Raw genomic sequence first — 20377 nt, forward strand, 5'->3', positions numbered from 1 at the left:
TGTTAAACAAAATAAATAATAAAATACTACTCATTAAGTTTTACCTGTTTTTATTAGAAGGAATCTTGAATTCAACATGGCTTTTTAAACTTCTTTATTTCAAATACGCATGAACGGTCGTGGCACAGAAAAACAGTGATGAAAGGCACAATCAACAGGACCAGTTATTAGGTTTTCAATTATAGCAGCAAATCTGAAAATAAATAATCTTCCTTTAAAAATCCAACAAGTACCTAAAATATTACTACAGATACGAATCATTCAGCCAATGAAGACATTTTAAGGAAAATATATACAATACATTTAAGGAAAAAAAAAAAAAAATCTGGTACAACCTGGCAAGGAGATTCCTCAGGTAGCTTCTCTGAGGGATGCTTCCAGAAACATCACCTAATGCAAAGACAACCTTTCCAAAGTGTTCTGAATGGGACACTGCAGTTTTTTCATTCCATAAATGAAACACAGTTATGCTGATTTCTAAATCTTTCTTAGAAAACATTACTGCCTACACTGAAAAGTATCAAATCTACTGGCAGTGCATCTTACAGTACTGTCGATAGCAGCCATTTTTAAGGCTCAGAGAATATGTCCTCAAAAGATATTTTCACCAAATTTGAGCAAACACTGAGCATTTCAAATAAATAATGGAATGCTAATCAAGCAGAAGTACCAAACCCTTGGTTCCAGGACAGTTTGCTAATTACTAATACAATGAAACAACTAGGAGCAAGTGACACATAACATAGCCTCCCTGAAGTCCAAGAGTATTAAAATATTCCCCACAACAAAAACAATCTTCATTTTAGAACAATGTTAGCACCACTATTTTTTTTTTTTTTGTACAATTTTTACTGCAACGTGAACAGTGGGAATGATACTTAGCGCAAAGTGCTTTCCCGTCAATGCTCAGTTTACTTTCTTGAATGAGGTCTTCTAAATTCTGAGCTCAGACGCACTCTGGAGTGCCAGCTCGCTCACTCCCGTCTGTTCCTTTGAAAAGGATCTAGTTAGTGCCCAAACTGGTGAAGGAGTGTTTCAGGTAAGAAGAGGAGTTTATATATAGGTGTTGACACAGATATGTGTAACAAAATCCTCAGTTTGGTTGGGTCTTTAAAAAATATCTTTTAAGCACTGTATGATCACATGCACTAAAGAAAGTAAGCATACTAGTTATCGTAGCATATAAGATCAATAATTTAAAATGCACAACTACCAATTCAAACAAAATTTTACACACTGTAAATATTGCAACATAGCTTAGAAAAGTTCCTTTTCTATAAAGCGATTGGATTGGATAAAGTTCCCTTAAAACATTAAGGTATGATTATGACTCACATTTCTTAACTTTTGACAGTCTTAACCTCTCATTTTCTTTCTTTTAGTTCTACTTGTCTTGTATCAAGGCCATGGCAATACAGTAAAAATAAGCACAAAAATTACTGGACAAAATAAAACTTCATTCGCAATTAATGGCTTGGAAGCAGAGAGGCATTTGCAAAACATTCTCACACTGCAAACATTTGGCTGGCCCATACAGGATTTGATCTGTTCTAGATGATAAAAAGAGAAACTAAGTTTTGGTTAAAAAAAATTAAGTCCCTCGATAAACAGTAGATTATCTGATCTCTACAAGGCAAAGGTTGTTTTTGCTCTTAATGTTATATCTAAAATACCAGTTAATCATTCTTGAATTTACTTCTGACAGGCTCAGAGCAGTCTAAATCAGCATAAAGTAACACCTCTTCTAGAAATAAAAAAGATTCATTGTACACTGTTTCAGTCCTATTCCTATAGTCTCATTCTAGCAGTTCCTTTACAAAACGCTACCCAGTAAGATGCTGCAACTTTGCCAACAAACATCCAACGAAGACGAACTGAGATCTCTGGTGGAGAACATCCCCAACGAGGTCCAGGTACATGACTTGCTACTGACGACTTAATTCATGCATTTACCAAGAAAGATCCAGCGTACTACAGGGAATCAAGTACGAAGAGTTCCTCTTTACCTCTTTCAAAATACTGTATTCATCTCCTATTTCAACATAACAAATATGCCACAAATTTAGCAGCTTAAAACACCACTGAGTCATTATCTGATAGTTCTGTAGGTCAGAAGTCCAAGCAGGCTTAACTGAGTTCTCGGCTTAGGGTCTCACAAGGCTGGACTCAAAGTGTTGGGCAGGCTGGGTCTTACCTGGAGACTGGAGATGAGTGCCTTTCCAAGCCCATGAATGAGCTGAATTCAGTTCCCATGGCTGTAGGACTGCAGTTCCCAGCTCCTTGGCTGTTAGCCAAGGCCTCTCTCAGCTCCTTAAGGCCACGTGCATTCTTTCTCACGCAGCCCCCCTGCCTTAAAACAGCAGTGGTGCCTGGGGTCCTTCTGCTTTGTCTCTGACTTCTGCTACCAGCCCGAGGAAACTCGGCTTCTAAAGGAGTCACGAGATTTGATTAGCCACCCCCAGACAAAGTCTTCCTTTTGCTACATAACATGATATAATTACGGCTCAAACAGGTTCCACCCATGCTCAGAGGGGGAGGATATTATACAAGGTCACTGGCAGGGGTGTCAGTAGGGGTCATTCTTAGAAATTTGCGTACCACAAATATACACTGCTATTGACTAGAACAATCTCCAAATGTGCTGTTTCCACATAACCAATCTTTTCTTTGAGGGACAGCACTGTTGGGAGACAACCTCTTTTTCATTATTATGATAGATTTTTTAAAGGCCTTCATAATTTTGCTTATAGTTTTATAACATCTTCTAATTATTTACTAGTGCAACCACTGATTTGAGAAGCTATACGCTTTGTTCAAAGGTATTCAACCATCTCCAATACTTGAATAAATACACACATACATATCTACAGCCTATGTGCTAAATAATCCTTTGTGTTAACTTTTTCCAAAGCTTTTCAATCACATTGTCTGTTCTGACTACACAGTATGGTACACAGTATGGTACAGTGCATGATGTGGAGAATGCATGAGACTAAGATAAAGAACTTAAGAAATCTTACATCTTAGAATTCTAGAAATGGGTCCTCGGCTTTCTCTTCTCACCCAAAATACTCATCATCATTTGCGTCATGTTCTATTCCCATGTCTGCTTTTAACCTCATAAGGAGAATGTATTAATTGTGGTTTCTAAACTGTTCATAACGAGCACTCTGGACACATTACTGGTCAACAGAGCTCTCTGTGGCGACGGAAAAGTTCTGCATCCGTAGTGTCCAGTAGCCCCACATGACCACTGAGTACTTGGAATGTCACTAGTGCATGCGATGGCAGAACCGAGTAAAAAAAAAATTATTTAAACAGCGCCCATGTGTCTACTGGCTGTATGTGTTTTTAAAACTAGTCCCAACCTTTGACACTTTTTCCATTTCCTCTTTTGGTAAAATGGTTCAGTGCCCTCTCAAGGCAGAGTATTTACCTTCTTCCAGTTCCAGGGACTCTTCCTCTCCCTTAATCTTCCACCCTCACACTGCTCTTAAGGGCGACCACTACAATTTCTTGCTGCGGAAAGGATGGCTGCTTCTACTAGTTGAGTGCAGAACTGGGCAGGACGGAGGGAGTAACTAATAGTGAGAGGCCCTGAGCACCCATCACAGGAGAGGACACATGAGCAGTATGAGCTGCAGGCTCGCCTCAGGAACCTGAAATCTGGTGAGAGAGACAACACACGCCATACACACAAACTTATCCACAAACAGTCCAAAACTAGACAGCTAATTGTGTATGCAAGAGTATGGCAACAACAGCAGGGAGAGGGAGTTAAGAAAGAGAAAGCGGGCTGGGCATGGTGGCATACACCTATAATCCCAGCACTTTGGGAGGCTGAAGCAGGAGGATCGCTTGAGACCAGAGGTCGAGGCTGCAGTGAGCTGTGAGAGCACCACTGCACTCCAGCCTGGGCAACAAAGCGAGACCCTGTCTCAAAAACAAAACAAAATAATAATAAAAAAAAAAGAGAGAGAGAAAGAGGAGGGCAGCTGGAAAAACTGGTCCCACATCCAGATGCTAACTGGCCACCTGCCTTGTGCCTGGCCCACCCTAGGCACTGGTAGATTCATGGGGAGGGAAGTACAAGAAAGTCCAGGAATGATAGGAAAGATTTGACTAAAAGGAGTCTTGGGAACAAGAATGAGTTTTTTAGGAACAGGTAGGCTGATGCTGGGAGGGGAAACTGCATGAAAACAGGAAAAAGCGAGCCAGGCAGACTGTCTTTAAAGAAGTTGTAACAAGTCACACCAGGTGCTACACTAACTTTCTCCTCCCTAGATTTCCAGAGCATGGTCTTTCTTCATGAAACCAGAGTTGGCAACGGAGGAACCAGGGATCCAAGGGGACTCCTAAGCCCACCTGCACTGATTTTTACCTCTGGTTACTCAGTTATTTTTGTGGGCATTTAGTATGCCAAGCTGGTGGCAAAATTTTATGATGAAAGGTTATTCCTGTTTTTGAATGAAATTTGCTTGTGGGCACTGGGCCAAGGAAATTTGAGAAGAAAAAAATTCAAGAAAGTGAAAAGTAAATTTAAAACATCCTAATAAAAAAATTTCAACTGGCCTTTAACTGACATAAAAATCATTTTTGGCAACGTGATTGACTTTTCAATCCAGAAAAGTAGCTAAAAATTGTAACAACATGGAGTGATGGAAATAATTGTACTGTATCAGTGTTTTCAAACGTTTGCACTTCCTAACACTGCACAGGAAATGAAGCTATTTGATGCTGTTGATTCAGCACATTGGGTAACTAGATGAAGCTCCCCCAGGATAGAGGCAGCCAGCTGGAACCTTGCCCCAGTGCTAGGCCCCAGCCGGCGGCCACTCTGAAAGCTCAGCAGAATCTGCAACCAACCTGCAACCCACTTGTGGCACCCCAGTGTGTCCAGGAGACTGGCTGGGAACTGGTGTTGATCACTCATCTTTTTTTTTTTTGAAATGAAGTCTTGCTCCGTTGCCCAGGCTGGAGTGCAGTGGCGCAATCTCAGCTCACTGCCAGCTCCGCCTCCCGGGTTCACGCCATTCTCCTGCCTCAGCCTCCTGAGTAGCTGGGACTACAGGCGCCGCCACCACGCCCGGCTAATTTTTTTTTTTTTTTTTTTGTATTTTTAGCAGAGACGGGGTTTCACCCTGTTAGCCAGGATGGTCTCCATCTCCTGACCTCGTGATCCACCCACCTCAGCCTCCCAAAGTGCTGGGATTACAGGCGTGAGCCACCACGCCTGGCCGACAATTCATCATTTTTTAAAAGTACTTTTATAAAGATCACTGATTGCTGAGACCAGTAATATTCTTTGTTTATAGCAGTAATATCATTTGGAATTGCATGTTTAAGAGTAATAAATACACTCTCCTGGACACAGGACTCACTTATCAGTTCATACTACAATGAAATCATTTTGGAAAATATACTACTACTAATATATTTTGCCAAAAAACAATATTACAATTTTTCTTTAAAATTATACCAAGTATGACTCATACAATAACAACACCTAGAAAACATTTGTCAGAACTCATAAAATGAGTGCAGATATAAAAGAATCAACAGGAGATAATGCACCTAATTCATGGATTAAAGACAAAGATTAAAAAGGAAAGAAGAGTTTGTCATTTTACATATCAGAGGAAATATAGTAAGTTAAGTCTACAATAATCTGGGTTGAATGCATCACACTAACACACTGAAAATTTATCAGACTGACTTTCTGTGGCTGTACACCATACACAGTATAGTAAAGTAACCCTCAGGAAGGACATTAGTCTTTAAAATCTTGGCTTTAAGGAATGACAAATGTCTTTGAAAATATTTTGTTCAGTCACTGTGATTATAAAAGTACTTCAGTTAAGAAATCCATCTATAATCAATCTTAAATGGCAGTGCATTTGAAAAATGGCATTGATTTGTAATGTTTGCATTTCCAAAGAAAAATATAGAAAGAACTTAAAAAAGCAAGGTAACTGGTTTTCAAAAAAAGTATCGATTCAAAAATCTACTGCACAAAAATATGTACTTCTTAAGTGTTTCTAATAAATTAATTCCATAACATTTTTATGTATATTTATATATTTATATATATAATCCCTGATAATCTATAAAAGAGGGTCTATAATAGTAAAATAAGTGAACCTCAAAAGTACCCCCTTCATAAAATGTATGCAACATTAGTTTTTCTCAAATTTAAGGAATGTAACAATATGTACAACTCTTATGTATTAGTATAATACCAAAATAGTACAAGTCATATTAACAGGCTGTCATAATTGAAAAATGTTTGAGTCAAGCTAAAATCAGAGGACAGCTGAGTTTCAAACGAATACAGTTATTATGGGAGATTCACTTTCCAAGTGGAAATGACAATTGTCTTATCTACAGTAGATTTCACAAGAGGTAGTGTTCAAGTAGAAATAAAAAAAAAAAGATACATGCTTGACTATCTTTAATTAACAAATTCACAGGAAAAAATGTGTTGGTTTCTCAGCAGATGATCAGTTGGTGGCTTTTTTAATATGAATCTGAAATACAAGATCATAAGAGGTATGATAAAGCTGTTAATTCTCAATTCCAAAAAGGCCTTAAATACAAAATAAAAACATAATAAAAACGTAGTTCCTAAGCTGTTTCACTGATTTGATATATGCTTACCTCATTAAGAATGGCCCAAACAGCAGAATTCTGAATAACTGAAAGTCGAAAGGCTGAAATGGGATTGAGACTTGGATCCACCATTCCTTCTGCAACACCATTCTCAAATTTTCCTTCAAAATAAAAATCAATACTTGTTGGACATGCTGAGATAAGCAAACATAAAATATCACTGAGTAAAGGCAGGAAAGGAATACACCAAAATATTTCTAGTCGACGTCTTTTGACAGGGCATGGGGTAATTTCTTTCCACCGCCTTTCTACTTTTGTTCAGCTTTTATAGTTTTCATGAAGAAGTGCATATTTAAAAACTTCACAGGCAATTTACTTAATTAGGCAGAGCTATACTTTTTCTCACTACAAATTAAAAAACAAAAATATATTTGTTCTTACATCAACAATGTTTTAACCTATAGGTTTTTTGTAAATTGTGATTTACCTAAATCTTACCAAAATATAATCTGTACCATTACGCACTCTGACTGCTTTGAATGTTAAGTCAATAACAAATTTTGATTTGTGAATTAAATATGCACACAGTTGTTCACCTTGAGCAGGGACTCAATACAAGTGTATTCTCTCCAAAGGCACATTTAGAAGGAATTAAGAAATAACACCTCCTCTACACAGTTCAATATAAAACTCCATTATAACGATAAGCTAAAATAGGCTCTCCTATAAAAATAAGGACCAAGAACCAGACAAGGTAATGTACTCTGTACCACCTTTCTTTCTATAAGGAATAATATCCATCTTAAAACAAAACCAAAAAATGTTGTCAGAAAAGTGACAAGAAAATGGTTCATCATGGGCCAAATTCCTTTAAGCCAAGGGTTGGTAAACTTCTTCTATAAAGGACAGTCCTTGTGGGCCAAGAGAAAGTTTGAGATTACTATGTAGGGTAATATATACAGGAAGAGAGAAAACACATTTTCACGAATCTGAGGTGGAAATTCAATATATAATGATAACTGAATACAATATATAGTTTTTGGTAATCTAGGTATACCAAGGAGAAGAACATAATTCCTTTCGGGAGTATAACATTTCACTGAATTGAGGTTCAAAGTTAATGTTCCCTATAATCAAAACTGACTGCAAATGTTCCCTTGTTATTGCTGATTTATAATGATATTTATATACATCTTTGAAACGTTCTTTCACACAGCCTAGGTGCTGCCTAATACTGATATCAATCCACAAACACACGATTTTACTGGGGCACATGCATCCCTTGGGAGGCATTTATGGAATTCGATTCGATTTTCCTTTTGGTATATTATTAGCCTTCTGGTGTATTATTACACTGCAGATGAATAATTTTCAATTGAGATTTAGGTGAAGTTCCTCAATTAAATGGGCTTTGAGATATGGAAATTTCTCTTTGATTTGTATTGAGGTCCAAAACCACTGCTGGGACTATAGCTGGAGCTTGGAAAGGGCATCTGCTATAAATTTGTGTGGGATGGAGATCTTGCTTCCTGTTCTAACTTTTGACAGCATGAGAAATGTATAAAGAGCTTGATGGTTCTTCAAGTCCAATGTTAACTGTCATTAAAATGATTTGACTGCAATGTAAGTTTTGCATATAAGCACCATTTTGTCTTGTAATTTTAGGTTGAATTAATAAGAACAATATTAAGTGTGCAGCAAAAACTAATTTTCTTTTTTTTCTTTGAGATAGAGTCTCACTCTGTCACCCAAGCTGGAGTGTGATGGCACAATCTCAGTTTACTGCAACCTCCACTTCCCAGGTTCAAGTGATCCTCCCACCTCAGCCTCCCCAGAAGCTTAGATTACAGGCGTGTGCCACCACACCTGGCTAATTTTTGTATCTTTATTAGCGATGGGGTTTCACCATGCTGGCCAGGCTGGTCTTGGACCTGTGACCTCAAGTGATCCACCCGCCTCGGCCTCCCAAAGTGCTGGGATCACAAGCGTTAGCCACCATGCCCAGTCCAGCAAACATGAATTTTCAAAGTGATAATAGTTGTTGACGGAAGTTCTCATTTGGAAAAATTTCAATCTTGGTCCTGAACTCAAAAAAACTGCAGTAAATCTTTACCACTGCTAAGCCACTGAACTGCTGTGTGGCAGGGCAAGTCAGGATATTCAGTTCCTATTTCTGACAAAAATTCACAGCATCTGTGATGGCTAAGTCCATGCGAGTGAATAAGGTTCACTGTTGACACTTTGGTTCAATGACATATGACACATTCACATCTTTTCTGCAAAGTACCTGGCTGATGAATAATAAAATAAATAAACATAGGCTTTAAATACTTTACATTTTCTCAAGCTTTATAAATTAATGCAACTAAGCCATCTCCATATATATATATTTACCACCATTTGTTGTAGCACATCTTAGCAGATTCTACTTCAGGTTTTACTGAATTTGTGTTTTCTCAGCCTGTGTGAAAATACTCTTCTCTGTAGTTGTTCCAAACTGACTATTTACAGGGGCCAACTCTTAAGTCTCTTCAACCTTGGCATTGACTCCAAGTAACAATTAAGCAGTATCAGTGACAACTCCATCAACTCCTCAGGAGCCAAGAAAAACACTCAAAATCATCAGCTTTGCTTTTTGACTACTGATATTGCTCCCAATGTCCTTAAGTCTTCAAGCAATTGTTATTGCTGAAAACCTCCTATCCTTAAATAAGTTTACTTTCTCAGCTGCTGCTACTAAACATGATTTAATTAACTCATGATTGGTAAGTGGTTTTTCTTGCTTAGCTAAAAAAAAATGAGCCACTTGAAATATCACTTTGGGAACAGCCTCATTTGTATTTTTAGTGAAGAAATTCTGCTGTGATGAGATATTCCATTCTAAACTTTCCAACTTTTCTGACCACTGCTTTCCTGTGAGTTGGGAATATCGTTGTATTTAGCCTAATAACATACAGCTCTCACGTAACTGCACAATAACTACAATGACTTGCCAACAATTTTGTAAAATAACCCACATTCTACTGTGTTAAAAGCCACAACTTTTCTTGCTTTGAGGATGGATAAGTACTTGTAATTTTTTTAAGTCACAGTGCCATGATATGTGTGGCTCTCAAAATACTGTCCAATTATAAATGCATCATTGTGATTTGCAGTACTCTAAGCAGCAGTGCGAAGCCAGGAGAGCATGACCTCGATCTCTACTGCACCTACTCACTCATCTCTGCTGTTGGAGAGCAGAATCACAGACACACTACATTAGAAAATGAGCATGGCTGTCTTCCAAAAAAACTTTATGGACACAGAAATTTGAATTTTATATAATTTTCACATATCACAATGTATTCTTTTTACTTTTTTAACCATTTAAAAATAAAAAAAGAAAAAGACTTAAAAAATGTTTTTAGATCACAGAGTATTCAAAAACAGGTGGAGGGCCAGATGTGCCCCACGGGCCGTAGTTTGCTGATCACATGCTGTCACATTATGCAATCCACCATCCAGTCTCACAGCAGAGTAATTAGATTAATGATAAGGTACATTCAGATTGAAAAACCACAGCAGAGCAGGCTTGTACTAATTTATATTGTAAATGGTGAACCTATGAGCTTCCAAAGTAATGCTTTTATTCAAAAATCATTAATAAACTGATTTCATAGAAGTTTGTCCATACTTGGTGCTGGACTGGGGTAGCAGGTAGGTGCTACCAAAAATTATTATTGAATATTGAATTGGACAGGGGATTCAGAGCTTAAAAATATTGCAAAACTTGGAACATTTTAACCAATGCGACACTGAATACTGTCACCTGATGAGTTCATTTAATTAGAAAAATGATTACCAAATAACTAGCTTCATCAAAACACTCTCACCCAGCAATCTGTCGTCTCCCATGTATAAGAACAGTATATACGCTGCAGTAAAAGACTGCGAACAACCTAGGTATCCATCACTAGGAGCCTGGCCAAATAAATTACAATATGCTGATACAAGGGAATTCTAGGCAGCCAATTAAATGACTGAAGAAAAAATAAAAAGAATAAGCCAGGCACAGTTGCTTACACCTGTAATCCCGGCACTTTGGGAGGCTGAGGCAGGTGGATTATCTGAGGTCAGGAGTTCGAGACCAGCCTGGCCAACACGGTGAAACCCCGTCCCTACTAAAAATACAAAAATTAAGTCAGGCATGGTGGCTTGCGCCTGTAATCCCAGCTACTCGGGAGGCTGAGGTGGAGAGAAAAGCTTGAACCCAGGAGACAGAGGATGCAGTCAGCCAAGATTGTGCCACTGCACTCCATCCTGGGCGAAAGAGCAAGACTCCATCTCTAAATAAATAAATCAATAATGAAGAAATAGTTGAAGATAATGCAGTTGAAGATCTGCTTCTCTTCCTAAGTCTATATTGTAGAGAAACTCTCATACATGTGCATAAGTGTTCAAAGCAGCCGTGTTTATTACAGCAAAAACATGGACACAAACTTTATGACCAAACAGAGAACAGACTGTGCTATCCACAGAATCCATCCATACAGGAGTGAAAAAGAATGAGTCGTAAACCCACACCCCCACATGGATGAATCTCACAATTGTGAGGGGGAAGAAACCAAATTGTAGACTACAGAAAGATATTTATATCCAATGTGAAAACAGGCAAAATCCCACTGTGCATTGCTTAGGAATATATTCCATACGTAGTAAAAATGGAAATGATAACCATAAAATTCAGGTATTGAAGGAGAAGCGAAGCTATTAGGGTATAGCTTTGGGTAGAAGGAGAAGAGAAGAGAAGCTATTGGGGAGGACAGCTGAAATGGCACATCTTAAGCTGGAGGGTGGATACAGGTACTCAGCATATTATCACTATTAAAACATTTAAAGTTCATGTTCCGTATTTCACAGGCATTTTGTTCCATGAAAAAAAGAGACGTAAAAGTGGGTTATAGGGCATATCATTTGTGTGTGATGATGTGTTGTTCTTAGAGAACATATCCAGATACTGTTATTTATGCAAAGAATACTCCGGAAGGGACACAAATCATTACAGGAACTGCCTCTCAGAAGCGCTGGGTAGGAGAGGGAAGAAAAGGGAAGAAGACTTAAGACTACCGTTTTAAATTTGTATTTGGTACCGTGTGTGTGTAATGAATTTTCTTTTTTTTTTTTTTTCTGAGACGGAGTCTCGCTCTGTCACCCAAGCTGGAGTGCACTGGCCAGATCTCAGCTCACTGCAAGCTCCGCCTCCCGGGTTCACGCCATTCTCCTGCCTCAGCCTCCCGAGTAGCTGGGACTACAGGCGCCTGCCACCTCGTCCAGCTAGTTTTTTGTATTTTTTAGTAGGGACGGGGTTTCACCGTGTTAGCCAGGATGGTCTCGATCTCCTGACCTTGTGATCCGCCCGCCTCGGCCTCCCAAAGTGCTGGGATTACAGGCTTGAGCCACCGCGCCCGGCCTGTAATGACTTTTCAAATGACAAATTTAGCCTTTGTCCTTAACCCAATGGTCTGGAAGGTAAGTATTAAAAGACAGGAAAGAAGAGAAAAAGTGAAGGAAATTACCAGAATGACTGGAACCCCACACTCCTGGCACTGATAGGGACGGCCAAGGCTACATTTGTGGCTCCCCTCTGCCTGCCATGCCTGAGCAGTGGCCCTTTCCTTCTCCCACTGGGTCTCTGCAGAAGGTTCTTCTGCCGTCTCACAGCTTTAACCCACTGAAATAGAACGAGTATTTCTTCCGCAAGACATTCTTAGCTATCACGCTCTTCTAACCCCCACCCCATCAACCCTCGGCTCTCCACTGATGGCCAGCTGATGGTCTACTGTTCTTGCCAATGCCTTCACGCCTGGGTTGCTACCCAGTGTGATCCAATTTAAATTCAAGCCCCTCTCCAGGGCCAGTCTTGGCGACAGGGAAGTGGAACAGGGAAGTGCTGGGTAGAGAAGGGCATTAGCCCTGGCTGGAGCTCCACCCTTGGGCCTGCACCCACCGACCTAGGTGAGGACAGGTATTTCTGTCTTCCTGCCCAAATGTTGCATTTCCCAAGACCACCCTGGCCTGCCACGCCCCTGTATGTGCCTACAAAAGCCCCGAGACCCTAGCAGGCAGGCACACAAGCGGCTGGACGGCTGGACGTAGAGGGGAAGGGAGCACGCGGGCAGAAGAGCACACCCGCGAATGCCCTCGGGCCATCAACAGGCGGAATGACGCAGAATGTGGCTGGGGCAGTCGGAGGAGAGCCTAGGCCGCTGAGCAGCCCGACTCCAGGGCAAAATGGTCTCCCTTCTGGCTCTCCCATCTGCCGAGCGCTACTTCTACTCAATAAAACCTGGCACTCCTTCTCCAAGCCCACGAGTGATCCAATTCTTCAGGTACACCAAGGCAAGAAACCCTGGGATACAGAAAGCCTCTGTCCTTGTGATAAGGCAGAGGGTCTAATGGCCGGGTACGGTCGGTCACGCCTGTAATCCCAGCACTTTGGGTGGCCGAGGGGGGTGGATCACGAGGTCAGGAGCTGGAGACAAGCCTGGCCAGCATGGTGAAACCCCATCTCTACCAAAAATTCAAAAAATTAGCCAGGGGTGGTGGCACGTGCCTGTAATCCCAGCTACTCGAGAGGCTGAAGCAGGAGAATCGCTTGAACCCAGGAGGTGGAGGTTGCAGTGAACCAGGATGGCACCACTGCACTCCAGCCTGGGCAGCAGAGGGAGAGACTCTGTCTCAAAAAAAAAAAAACAAAAAAAAACAAAGGCAGGGGGTCTCCATTGAGCTAACAAACACAAGCCACCTATGGACAGCTAAACTAAAAAGCACCCTGTAACACGCGCACACTGGGGCCTCGGAGCTGTAAACATTCAGCCCTAGACACTGCCCTGGGGTCAGAGCCCCACAGCGGCCCTTCTGCATGCTCCCCTAGGGGTTTGAGCAGCAGGGTACCAAATAAACAAGCCACATCCCCAGGCAAACCCTGAAAGGCGGATGAGCAGCAGGGTACCAAAGAAGCCACACCCCCAGACACGCCCTGAAAGGCGGATGAGCAGCAGGGTACCAAAGAAACAAGCCACACCCCCAGACACGCCCTGAAAGGCGGATGGGCAGCAGGGTACCAAAGAAGCCACACCCCAAGACACGACCTGAAAGGCGGATGAGGGAACTTTTCCTGTTTCAACAGCAGCTTGTTTGCACTCCAAGAAGGCTCTTACTAGCATCTCTTTCCCTAGTTCTCCCTGTTAAACCTTCCACTGGGATCAGATTTCCTCTCTGTAGCTACTATCTCTAATTGCTTAACTGTAGCTACCATCTCTAATTGCTTAACACTAAAATTTCCAGTGTATTCCGCAGCACCCTTAGGCTTGAACTGCCCTACATTCTGGTTCAAGTAAGTCATCCCCCTCTTTAGGGAGAACTACAGAGCTCTCTGTTCTGACCTGCCTCTCCAATGGGCGGAATCTCTGCACCACTGCTCTGGGTCCTTGGCAAGGACAGCAGCCCCTGCTCTTGGAGTGACACCTTGCTTTAGGATCAGAGCACCGGTCGTGGCAGTAGCCCTTGGCTTTTGTCTTGTTTAGTTTTGTTTGAGACAGAGTCGCCCAGGCTGGAATGCAATGGTGCAATCTTGGCTCACTGCAACCTCCACCTCCTGGGTTGGGTTCAAGCGATTCTCCAGCCTCAGCCTACCAAGTAGCTGGAACTACAGGCATGTACCAGCACACCTGGCTAATTTTTGTATTTTTACTACAGATACGTTTCACCATGTTGGCCAGGCTGGTCTCAAACTCTTGAGCTGGTGATCCGCCTACCTTGGCCTTCCAAAGTACTGAGATTACAGGTGTGAACCACTGTGCCCAGCCAAGTCCTTGGTTTTCTTGGCTGGTTTCTGCTGCTGGACTGGGGCAGCGAGCTGGGGCATCGGTGATCAGGGCCAAGTATTCTCACCCTGCTGTGCCCGGGGCAGACTTCTGCCCAGATTCATCAGCTGCTCTCGACTGGAACAGAGCTTCTGCAACAGAATTGGGGGTAAGGACAGATGCTGGCAGCCTGACCTTCCTGGGGAGATGCCACAGCCCTAGACTAGAAGCTGGCAGGAGAGTCCAGGTACAGTCCAGGCTGTACCTGCACAGCGCAGAGCTTCTGTCTCCCTGAGCTGGGGTGGTGTGGGTGATGAGGCTGGTCCTGGTTCCCTCCCTGAGATCTGGGAGATTCTCATGAATAAATGTTCCTTCATTTGCTGCAAGCCCTTAGGACAATTTTCACAGATTTAAAACAGTTTTTTTAAAAAATTTTCAACAGTTATAATTGTTTTGCTACCGAGAGGGTCAAGGAAGCTCCTCACACACAATTCCATTAACAAAGACTTCTAAAGGAAGCAGAATTTTCTCCATTCAGTTGAAGAAAGATCAGCTGCTCTTTAGTTCTGCTTGATGACACAAGATCCTAGGCTGATGATCCAGAAGTTCTCTTCTCGTTCTAAGAACATGAGTTGATATTTTAGATGATCGTTTTCTTCAAATTACTATAGAGATATTTAATATAGATGTCTCCATTTCCCATGCTACTTTCGTAATCTAGAACACACTATTCTCAGAAATTTAGTAAGTGACAGGTAATGGGGTAATAAATGTCTTGGATACTCAGCTGATTTTGTGTATATTTCTAGAGATGGGCTAAGATACAGCCCAAATATAAAAATCATTCATCCACCAAAACTATAAAGAAAGTAGCCAGGGTTATTGTGCAAGCCTTTTAGCAATGGCTGAATGACACCTACCAAAGGTAGAACCGCTCTAGAAAGGGCTTAAAGATGTTATCTATCCTATAGACCTACAATATCAATTTAGCAATATTCGCTCTTGCCTAATACTAAGAGAAGCATTCATTTGTTTTAAGCAAAAGGAAATGTACAGTTATTTATTGAGTCTGTGTCTACCAAGTGACAGGCCCTGTTAATTATAGGACATGCAGGAGAGACACAGCCCCTCCCTTTCCAGGGGGAGCACACAGGACAGAGCTAAGGAACGACACAATCACACAGCAAAGGCACACACGCGGGGCCTGAAGAGCAGGGAAGAGGGGCCACTAAATGGGCAGATTAAAGGTGAAAAAGCATTTATTATAAGGAAAAATAATTGACCAAACATTTCAGGCAGAGAAAATGGCTAGAGATGTGGCTGCCCGGAGAGTGTGGGGCCTTCATCAGAGGAACAACAGTCTCAGGGCTGGAGAGAACGAGCGAGAGAAAGTCACAGATGTGAAGGTGGGTGGGAGCTAAGGGATCGGATAACGAAAAGGTCTCAGGATTCTAGTTACATTTTAGAAAAGTAACTCCAGTGGCTCTAGAAAGCCACAGGAAACCAACAGCAAGATGCAGTCCCTCCCCTGGCTCTGAATCGGAGGCACGGGGCAGACTGCCCCTCACAGACAGGATGACTCAAGGCTTTCAGATGAAAAACTGACAGATTTGTGCTAATGGACAGTAAGAAGAGGGCGGTCTTCAGGGTGACTCCCAAGGTTAGGCTTAGGTGACTAGATGGATAGGGACAGCAAAAACTGGTGACCAATAAAGAAATGTGGGTGTTACAGACGCTCGTGGTAGGTGGCTATGTGGCCGCCAGGTATAAGGCTATGTCAGTGGATATCTCAACACAGGTGTGATGCTGGAGGGGGGGAAGGGGCCTGAAGCACAGATTCTGGCCTGTTATGTGAGCTGAGACCGGAGAGGAGCTAAGCCCGTCCAGTAGAAGGCAGTGCAGGCAGACTCTCTATCAGGAAGCATCAACAAGAGCATGGCAGATGGAGCGGAAGGAGGGAGAAAGACCAGCGAGTGAACCAATCTGTGATATGAAATCCTACTTGGGTCAAATAATAAAAGCAAGTACTACAACACAGCACGCATAAAACCCTGGAGGACACTGGTAATTGTAATCCTCAAGATGCTTCACATCTGAAAAGAACTTAAAAGTACTTTAGGAGTAAGTCCACAAAAATAAAAGCCATTTTACTAAAGTAGATATTACCTATTCTGAAATAGCCATCTTCCAATCGTTTGTCTTTGGTTTCTTTGCTTATTTCCAAACCTTCACTCTACAATAAAACAAAAGCATTAATTTCAAAAATAATTCTATTTAACCTAAGCTATCAATATATCTTAATACAGATGAAGTGGCATTTGTAACACAGCTATCCCTTAAAAGAGAAATATCATCACAGTCTTGAACTTTAAAAAACATATTATATTAATAATAAAAGGTGTTTTCTTAAGCCATCATTTGAATCTGTATATAATATATTGGTGGTTGGAAATGAAACATTAAATCAATTAAATAGAACAGTATTTTCTATTAAAACTACAGAAGAACTGTGTAGTTAACTTGAAAGAAATCTAAGGATTCCATAGAGACCAATAAATTAAATTGTGTATTAACAAACAGGTATTAAAAATACATAGAATTTGGGACTCAAAATACAAACAGCAAGTAAACACTAAAGAAAACAATGATTCGGCCGGGCGCGGTGGCTCAAGCCTGTAATCCCAGCACTTTGGGAGGCCGAGACGGGCGGATCACAAGGTCAGGAGATCGGAGACCATCCTGGTCTACACGGTGAAACCCCGTCTCTACTAAAAAATACAAAAAAAAAACTAGCCGGGCGAGATGGCGGGCGCCTGTAGTCCCAGCTACTCGGGAGGCTGAGGCAGGAGAATGGCGTAAACCCGGGAGGCGGAGCTTGCAGTGAGCCGAGATCGCGCCACTGCACTCCAGCCTGGCGACAGAGCGAGACTCCGTCTCAAAAAAAAAAAAAAAAAAAAAAAAAAAAGAAAACAATGATTCAGGCCAGGCGCAGTGGCTCACACCTGTAATCCCAGCACTTTGGGAGGCCGAGGCAGGTGGATTACGAGGTCAGGAGATCGAGACCATCTTGGCCAACATGGTGAAACCCAATCTCTACTAAAAATGCAAAAATTAGCTGGGCGTAGTAGCACGTGCCTATAGTCCCAGCTACTTGGGAGGCTGAGGCAGGAGAATCACTTGAACCTGGGAGGTGGAGGTTGCAGTGAGCCAATATTACACCACTGTACTCCAGCCTGGCGACAGAGTGAGACTCTGTCTAAGAAAAAAACAAAACAAAACAAAACAAAAAACAAAACGATTCATTTCTTTTCATAGTAGAAACGTTCATATTATTTACAACCTCCACCTCCCAGGTTCAAGTGATTCTCATGCCTCAGCCTCCCGAGTAGCTGGGACTACAGGCAAATGCCATGATGCCTGCCTAAGTTTTGTATTTTTAGTAGAGATGGGTTTTGCCATGTTGGCCAGACTGGTTCTGAAGTCCTGACCTCAAGTGATCCACCTGTCTCAGCCTCCCAAAGTGCTAGGATTACAGATGTGAGCCACCAGGTCAGCCTGTTATTTTCCAAGATAAAATGAAGGCTGTTTCTATGAATGTGTCAAATGCACTCGTCAAATATAAAAGTGCTTCATATTTCAAAAAAATTAGTATTATTCACCACTGAGTCTTGCAAATCATGAGAATTTTCTTTCCCCTTAAAAACAAGAAAAGCTTCAAGCTAAGTCTACTAGTATAGTTGTCAGGGAAAGGTAAGAGGAAAAAGCAGTCATACCTTAAAAGGCAAAACTTCCACAGTTGTGTTTAGCAGAATGTCTCCAGGATGTTCTTGGTTGCCGCTATGGAACAAATAACTGAAAATACAAACATCCAGATAAAAACACAAGTCGGGCTAGATTTTACAAAGATTCAAAAAAATGAGCTTACCTTAGAGTCAACTTTTCTGGACAATACTTTAAGCAAGCAAAGTAGACAATGATAGAGCTGGTAGTAACTGCACAGTATGTGTTCTGAAAGGTTGTAGGGAACTTAAAGACTTCAGAGCATGACTCCTCGTTCATTCCTTCTGTCAGAAAGAATTATGTTTGCTGCTTAACCTAATAATGTACCTAGACATTTTCAAAAAGGATGACAGTTTTATGTCACTGTCTATAATGCTTTAAATATTTAAACTTCTTCCCAGGAAGAGTCAAAATTGTAACACCTATGTAATACTGTTGTATCTTGTATCAGAAAACAACTTTACTAGGACAACCGGTAGTCATGACATGTCCAAAGACCAGTTCTAGACTGGGCGTGGTGACTTACACCTGTAATCCCAGCACTTTGGGAGGCCGAGGCAGGAGGACCACTTGAGGCCAGGGGTTCAAGATCAGCCTGGGCAACATAGTGAGACCTCGTCACTACAAAAAAAAAAAAAATTAGCCAGGCATGGTGGTATGTACCTGCAGTTCCAGCTACTCAGGAAGCTAAGGTGAGAGGATTGCTTGAGCTTAGCCTGGAAGGTCTAGGCTACTGTGAGCCATGACTGTGCCACTGCACTCCAGCCTAGGTAACAGAGCAAGAACTCACCTCTAAATAATAATAATAATAGTAAAAAATAATAATAAAAGTAACAAAGACTAGTTCTATCCAATACAAATAACTTTAATATAAGTATACGAAAAGTAAATTAACCTCTTAAAATATCTGAATATCAATATTAAAACATTTGAAGAATGATTAATTATCAATACATGGTGACAGATCTAAAATACTCTGTGGGTATGAGTATAATACTGTTTTGATACTCTGAAAACAAACTAGTAAGTATGCGTACGTGTCAGTGTGTGGGGAAGGGTGGAAACTAGGCAAGATATGCAAAGTATGTCGGAATCTAATCCTAACTTTAGTTCAGTTGCATGGTTAAAAGTTTAGGCTTAGGAGTCAGAAAGACCTGGGTCCAAATCCTGGGTCTCTCACTTACTAGAATTTCCACCTTTCACGCGTTTCCTCAGCTTTCTGCACCTGAGTTTCTTCTGTAACGCAGATAGTCCCATCTACCTCAGATGACTGCTCCAATCAGTTCAGGAGAACTGACAAAAAGTCCCCTGCACATTCAAAATGCTCAGCCAGTCACAGTGTGGTTACGATACAGTTACAGCTGCGGGACGGTAGATGTGGCTGTAAAAGGGTAACACGGGAATTCTTGGGGTGATAGAAACGGTCCTTATTTGATACAGTGGTGTCAAAACCACGGTCTGCAAGATGCTACCCTTGGGCAAGTGGGGTGATAGGTACACAGGACGTCTCAGTTTTACTTCTTACAGCTGCATGTGAATCTATACTTTCTCAAAAGTCAAAGACTAAGAAAAAGAAATTGATTGTTGGCTGGGCGTGGTGGCTCACGCCTGTAATCCCAGCACTTTGGGAGGCCGAGGTGGGCAGGTCACCTGAGGTCAGGAGTTCAAGACCAGCCTGACCAACACGGGGAAATCCCATCTCTACTAAAAAAAAAAAAAAAAAAAGAAATTGATTGTTGAGGGAAAAAGCACACAAAATAAATGTATCAAGTCAAATGAAATCGTCCCTGTTATCTCATCTCTACTAACAGTTTAATAGATATTTTACAGATTTGTTCTATGTACATCATATATGTAAAATATTGCTTTATTTCAAAAAATCCTTCTATAATCTATAATTCTATACTCTCTATACAGAATGCTATATATTCTAGAATCCTATACACATAGAATGCTATAATCTATAAAATGATAACGATATTCTATAAAGTTATAAAATTTGCTTTTTACCCCACTTAGTGCATATCTAAAAAAGTTTTCATGCCAATACATATTAATCTATGTCATTATTTTTGATGACTGTTTACAGCATTCCACTGTGTGGCAATATCATTTTATTTAACCAAACACACACTAATGCACAT

At 41.2% G+C, this 20377-nt stretch overlaps 1 protein-coding gene across 3 annotated transcripts in view; it reads right to left on the reverse strand.

Moving 5' to 3' along the window:
* Nucleotides 1-77: 77 nt before the first annotated feature.
* Nucleotides 78-20377, reverse strand: part of MGAT4A (alpha-1,3-mannosyl-glycoprotein 4-beta-N-acetylglucosaminyltransferase A) — a 128927-nt gene continuing 108627 nt past the window's right edge. The window contains exons 13-16 of one of the 3 annotated variants that reach the window (XM_033238959.1): nucleotides 18227-18305; nucleotides 16620-16686; nucleotides 6658-6770; nucleotides 78-2426 (exon numbers count right to left, since the gene is read on the reverse strand). In XM_033238959.1, coding sequence (XP_033094850.1) covers nucleotides 2352-2426; nucleotides 6658-6770; nucleotides 16620-16686; nucleotides 18227-18305 — 334 coding nt within the window. In that variant the 3' untranslated portion in view covers nucleotides 78-2351. Of the gene's footprint in view, nucleotides 6528-6657; nucleotides 6771-14409; nucleotides 14606-16619; nucleotides 16687-18226; nucleotides 18306-20377 lie in introns of those variants that run through there. The other 2 variants (XM_033238960.1, XM_033238961.1) reach the window with 2 other exon arrangements.

This window comes from Trachypithecus francoisi, unplaced genomic scaffold, assembly GCF_009764315.1.
Source record: "Trachypithecus francoisi isolate TF-2019V2 unplaced genomic scaffold, Tfra_2.0 Lachesis_group17, whole genome shotgun sequence".
Taxonomy (NCBI): domain Eukaryota; kingdom Metazoa; phylum Chordata; class Mammalia; order Primates; family Cercopithecidae; genus Trachypithecus; species Trachypithecus francoisi.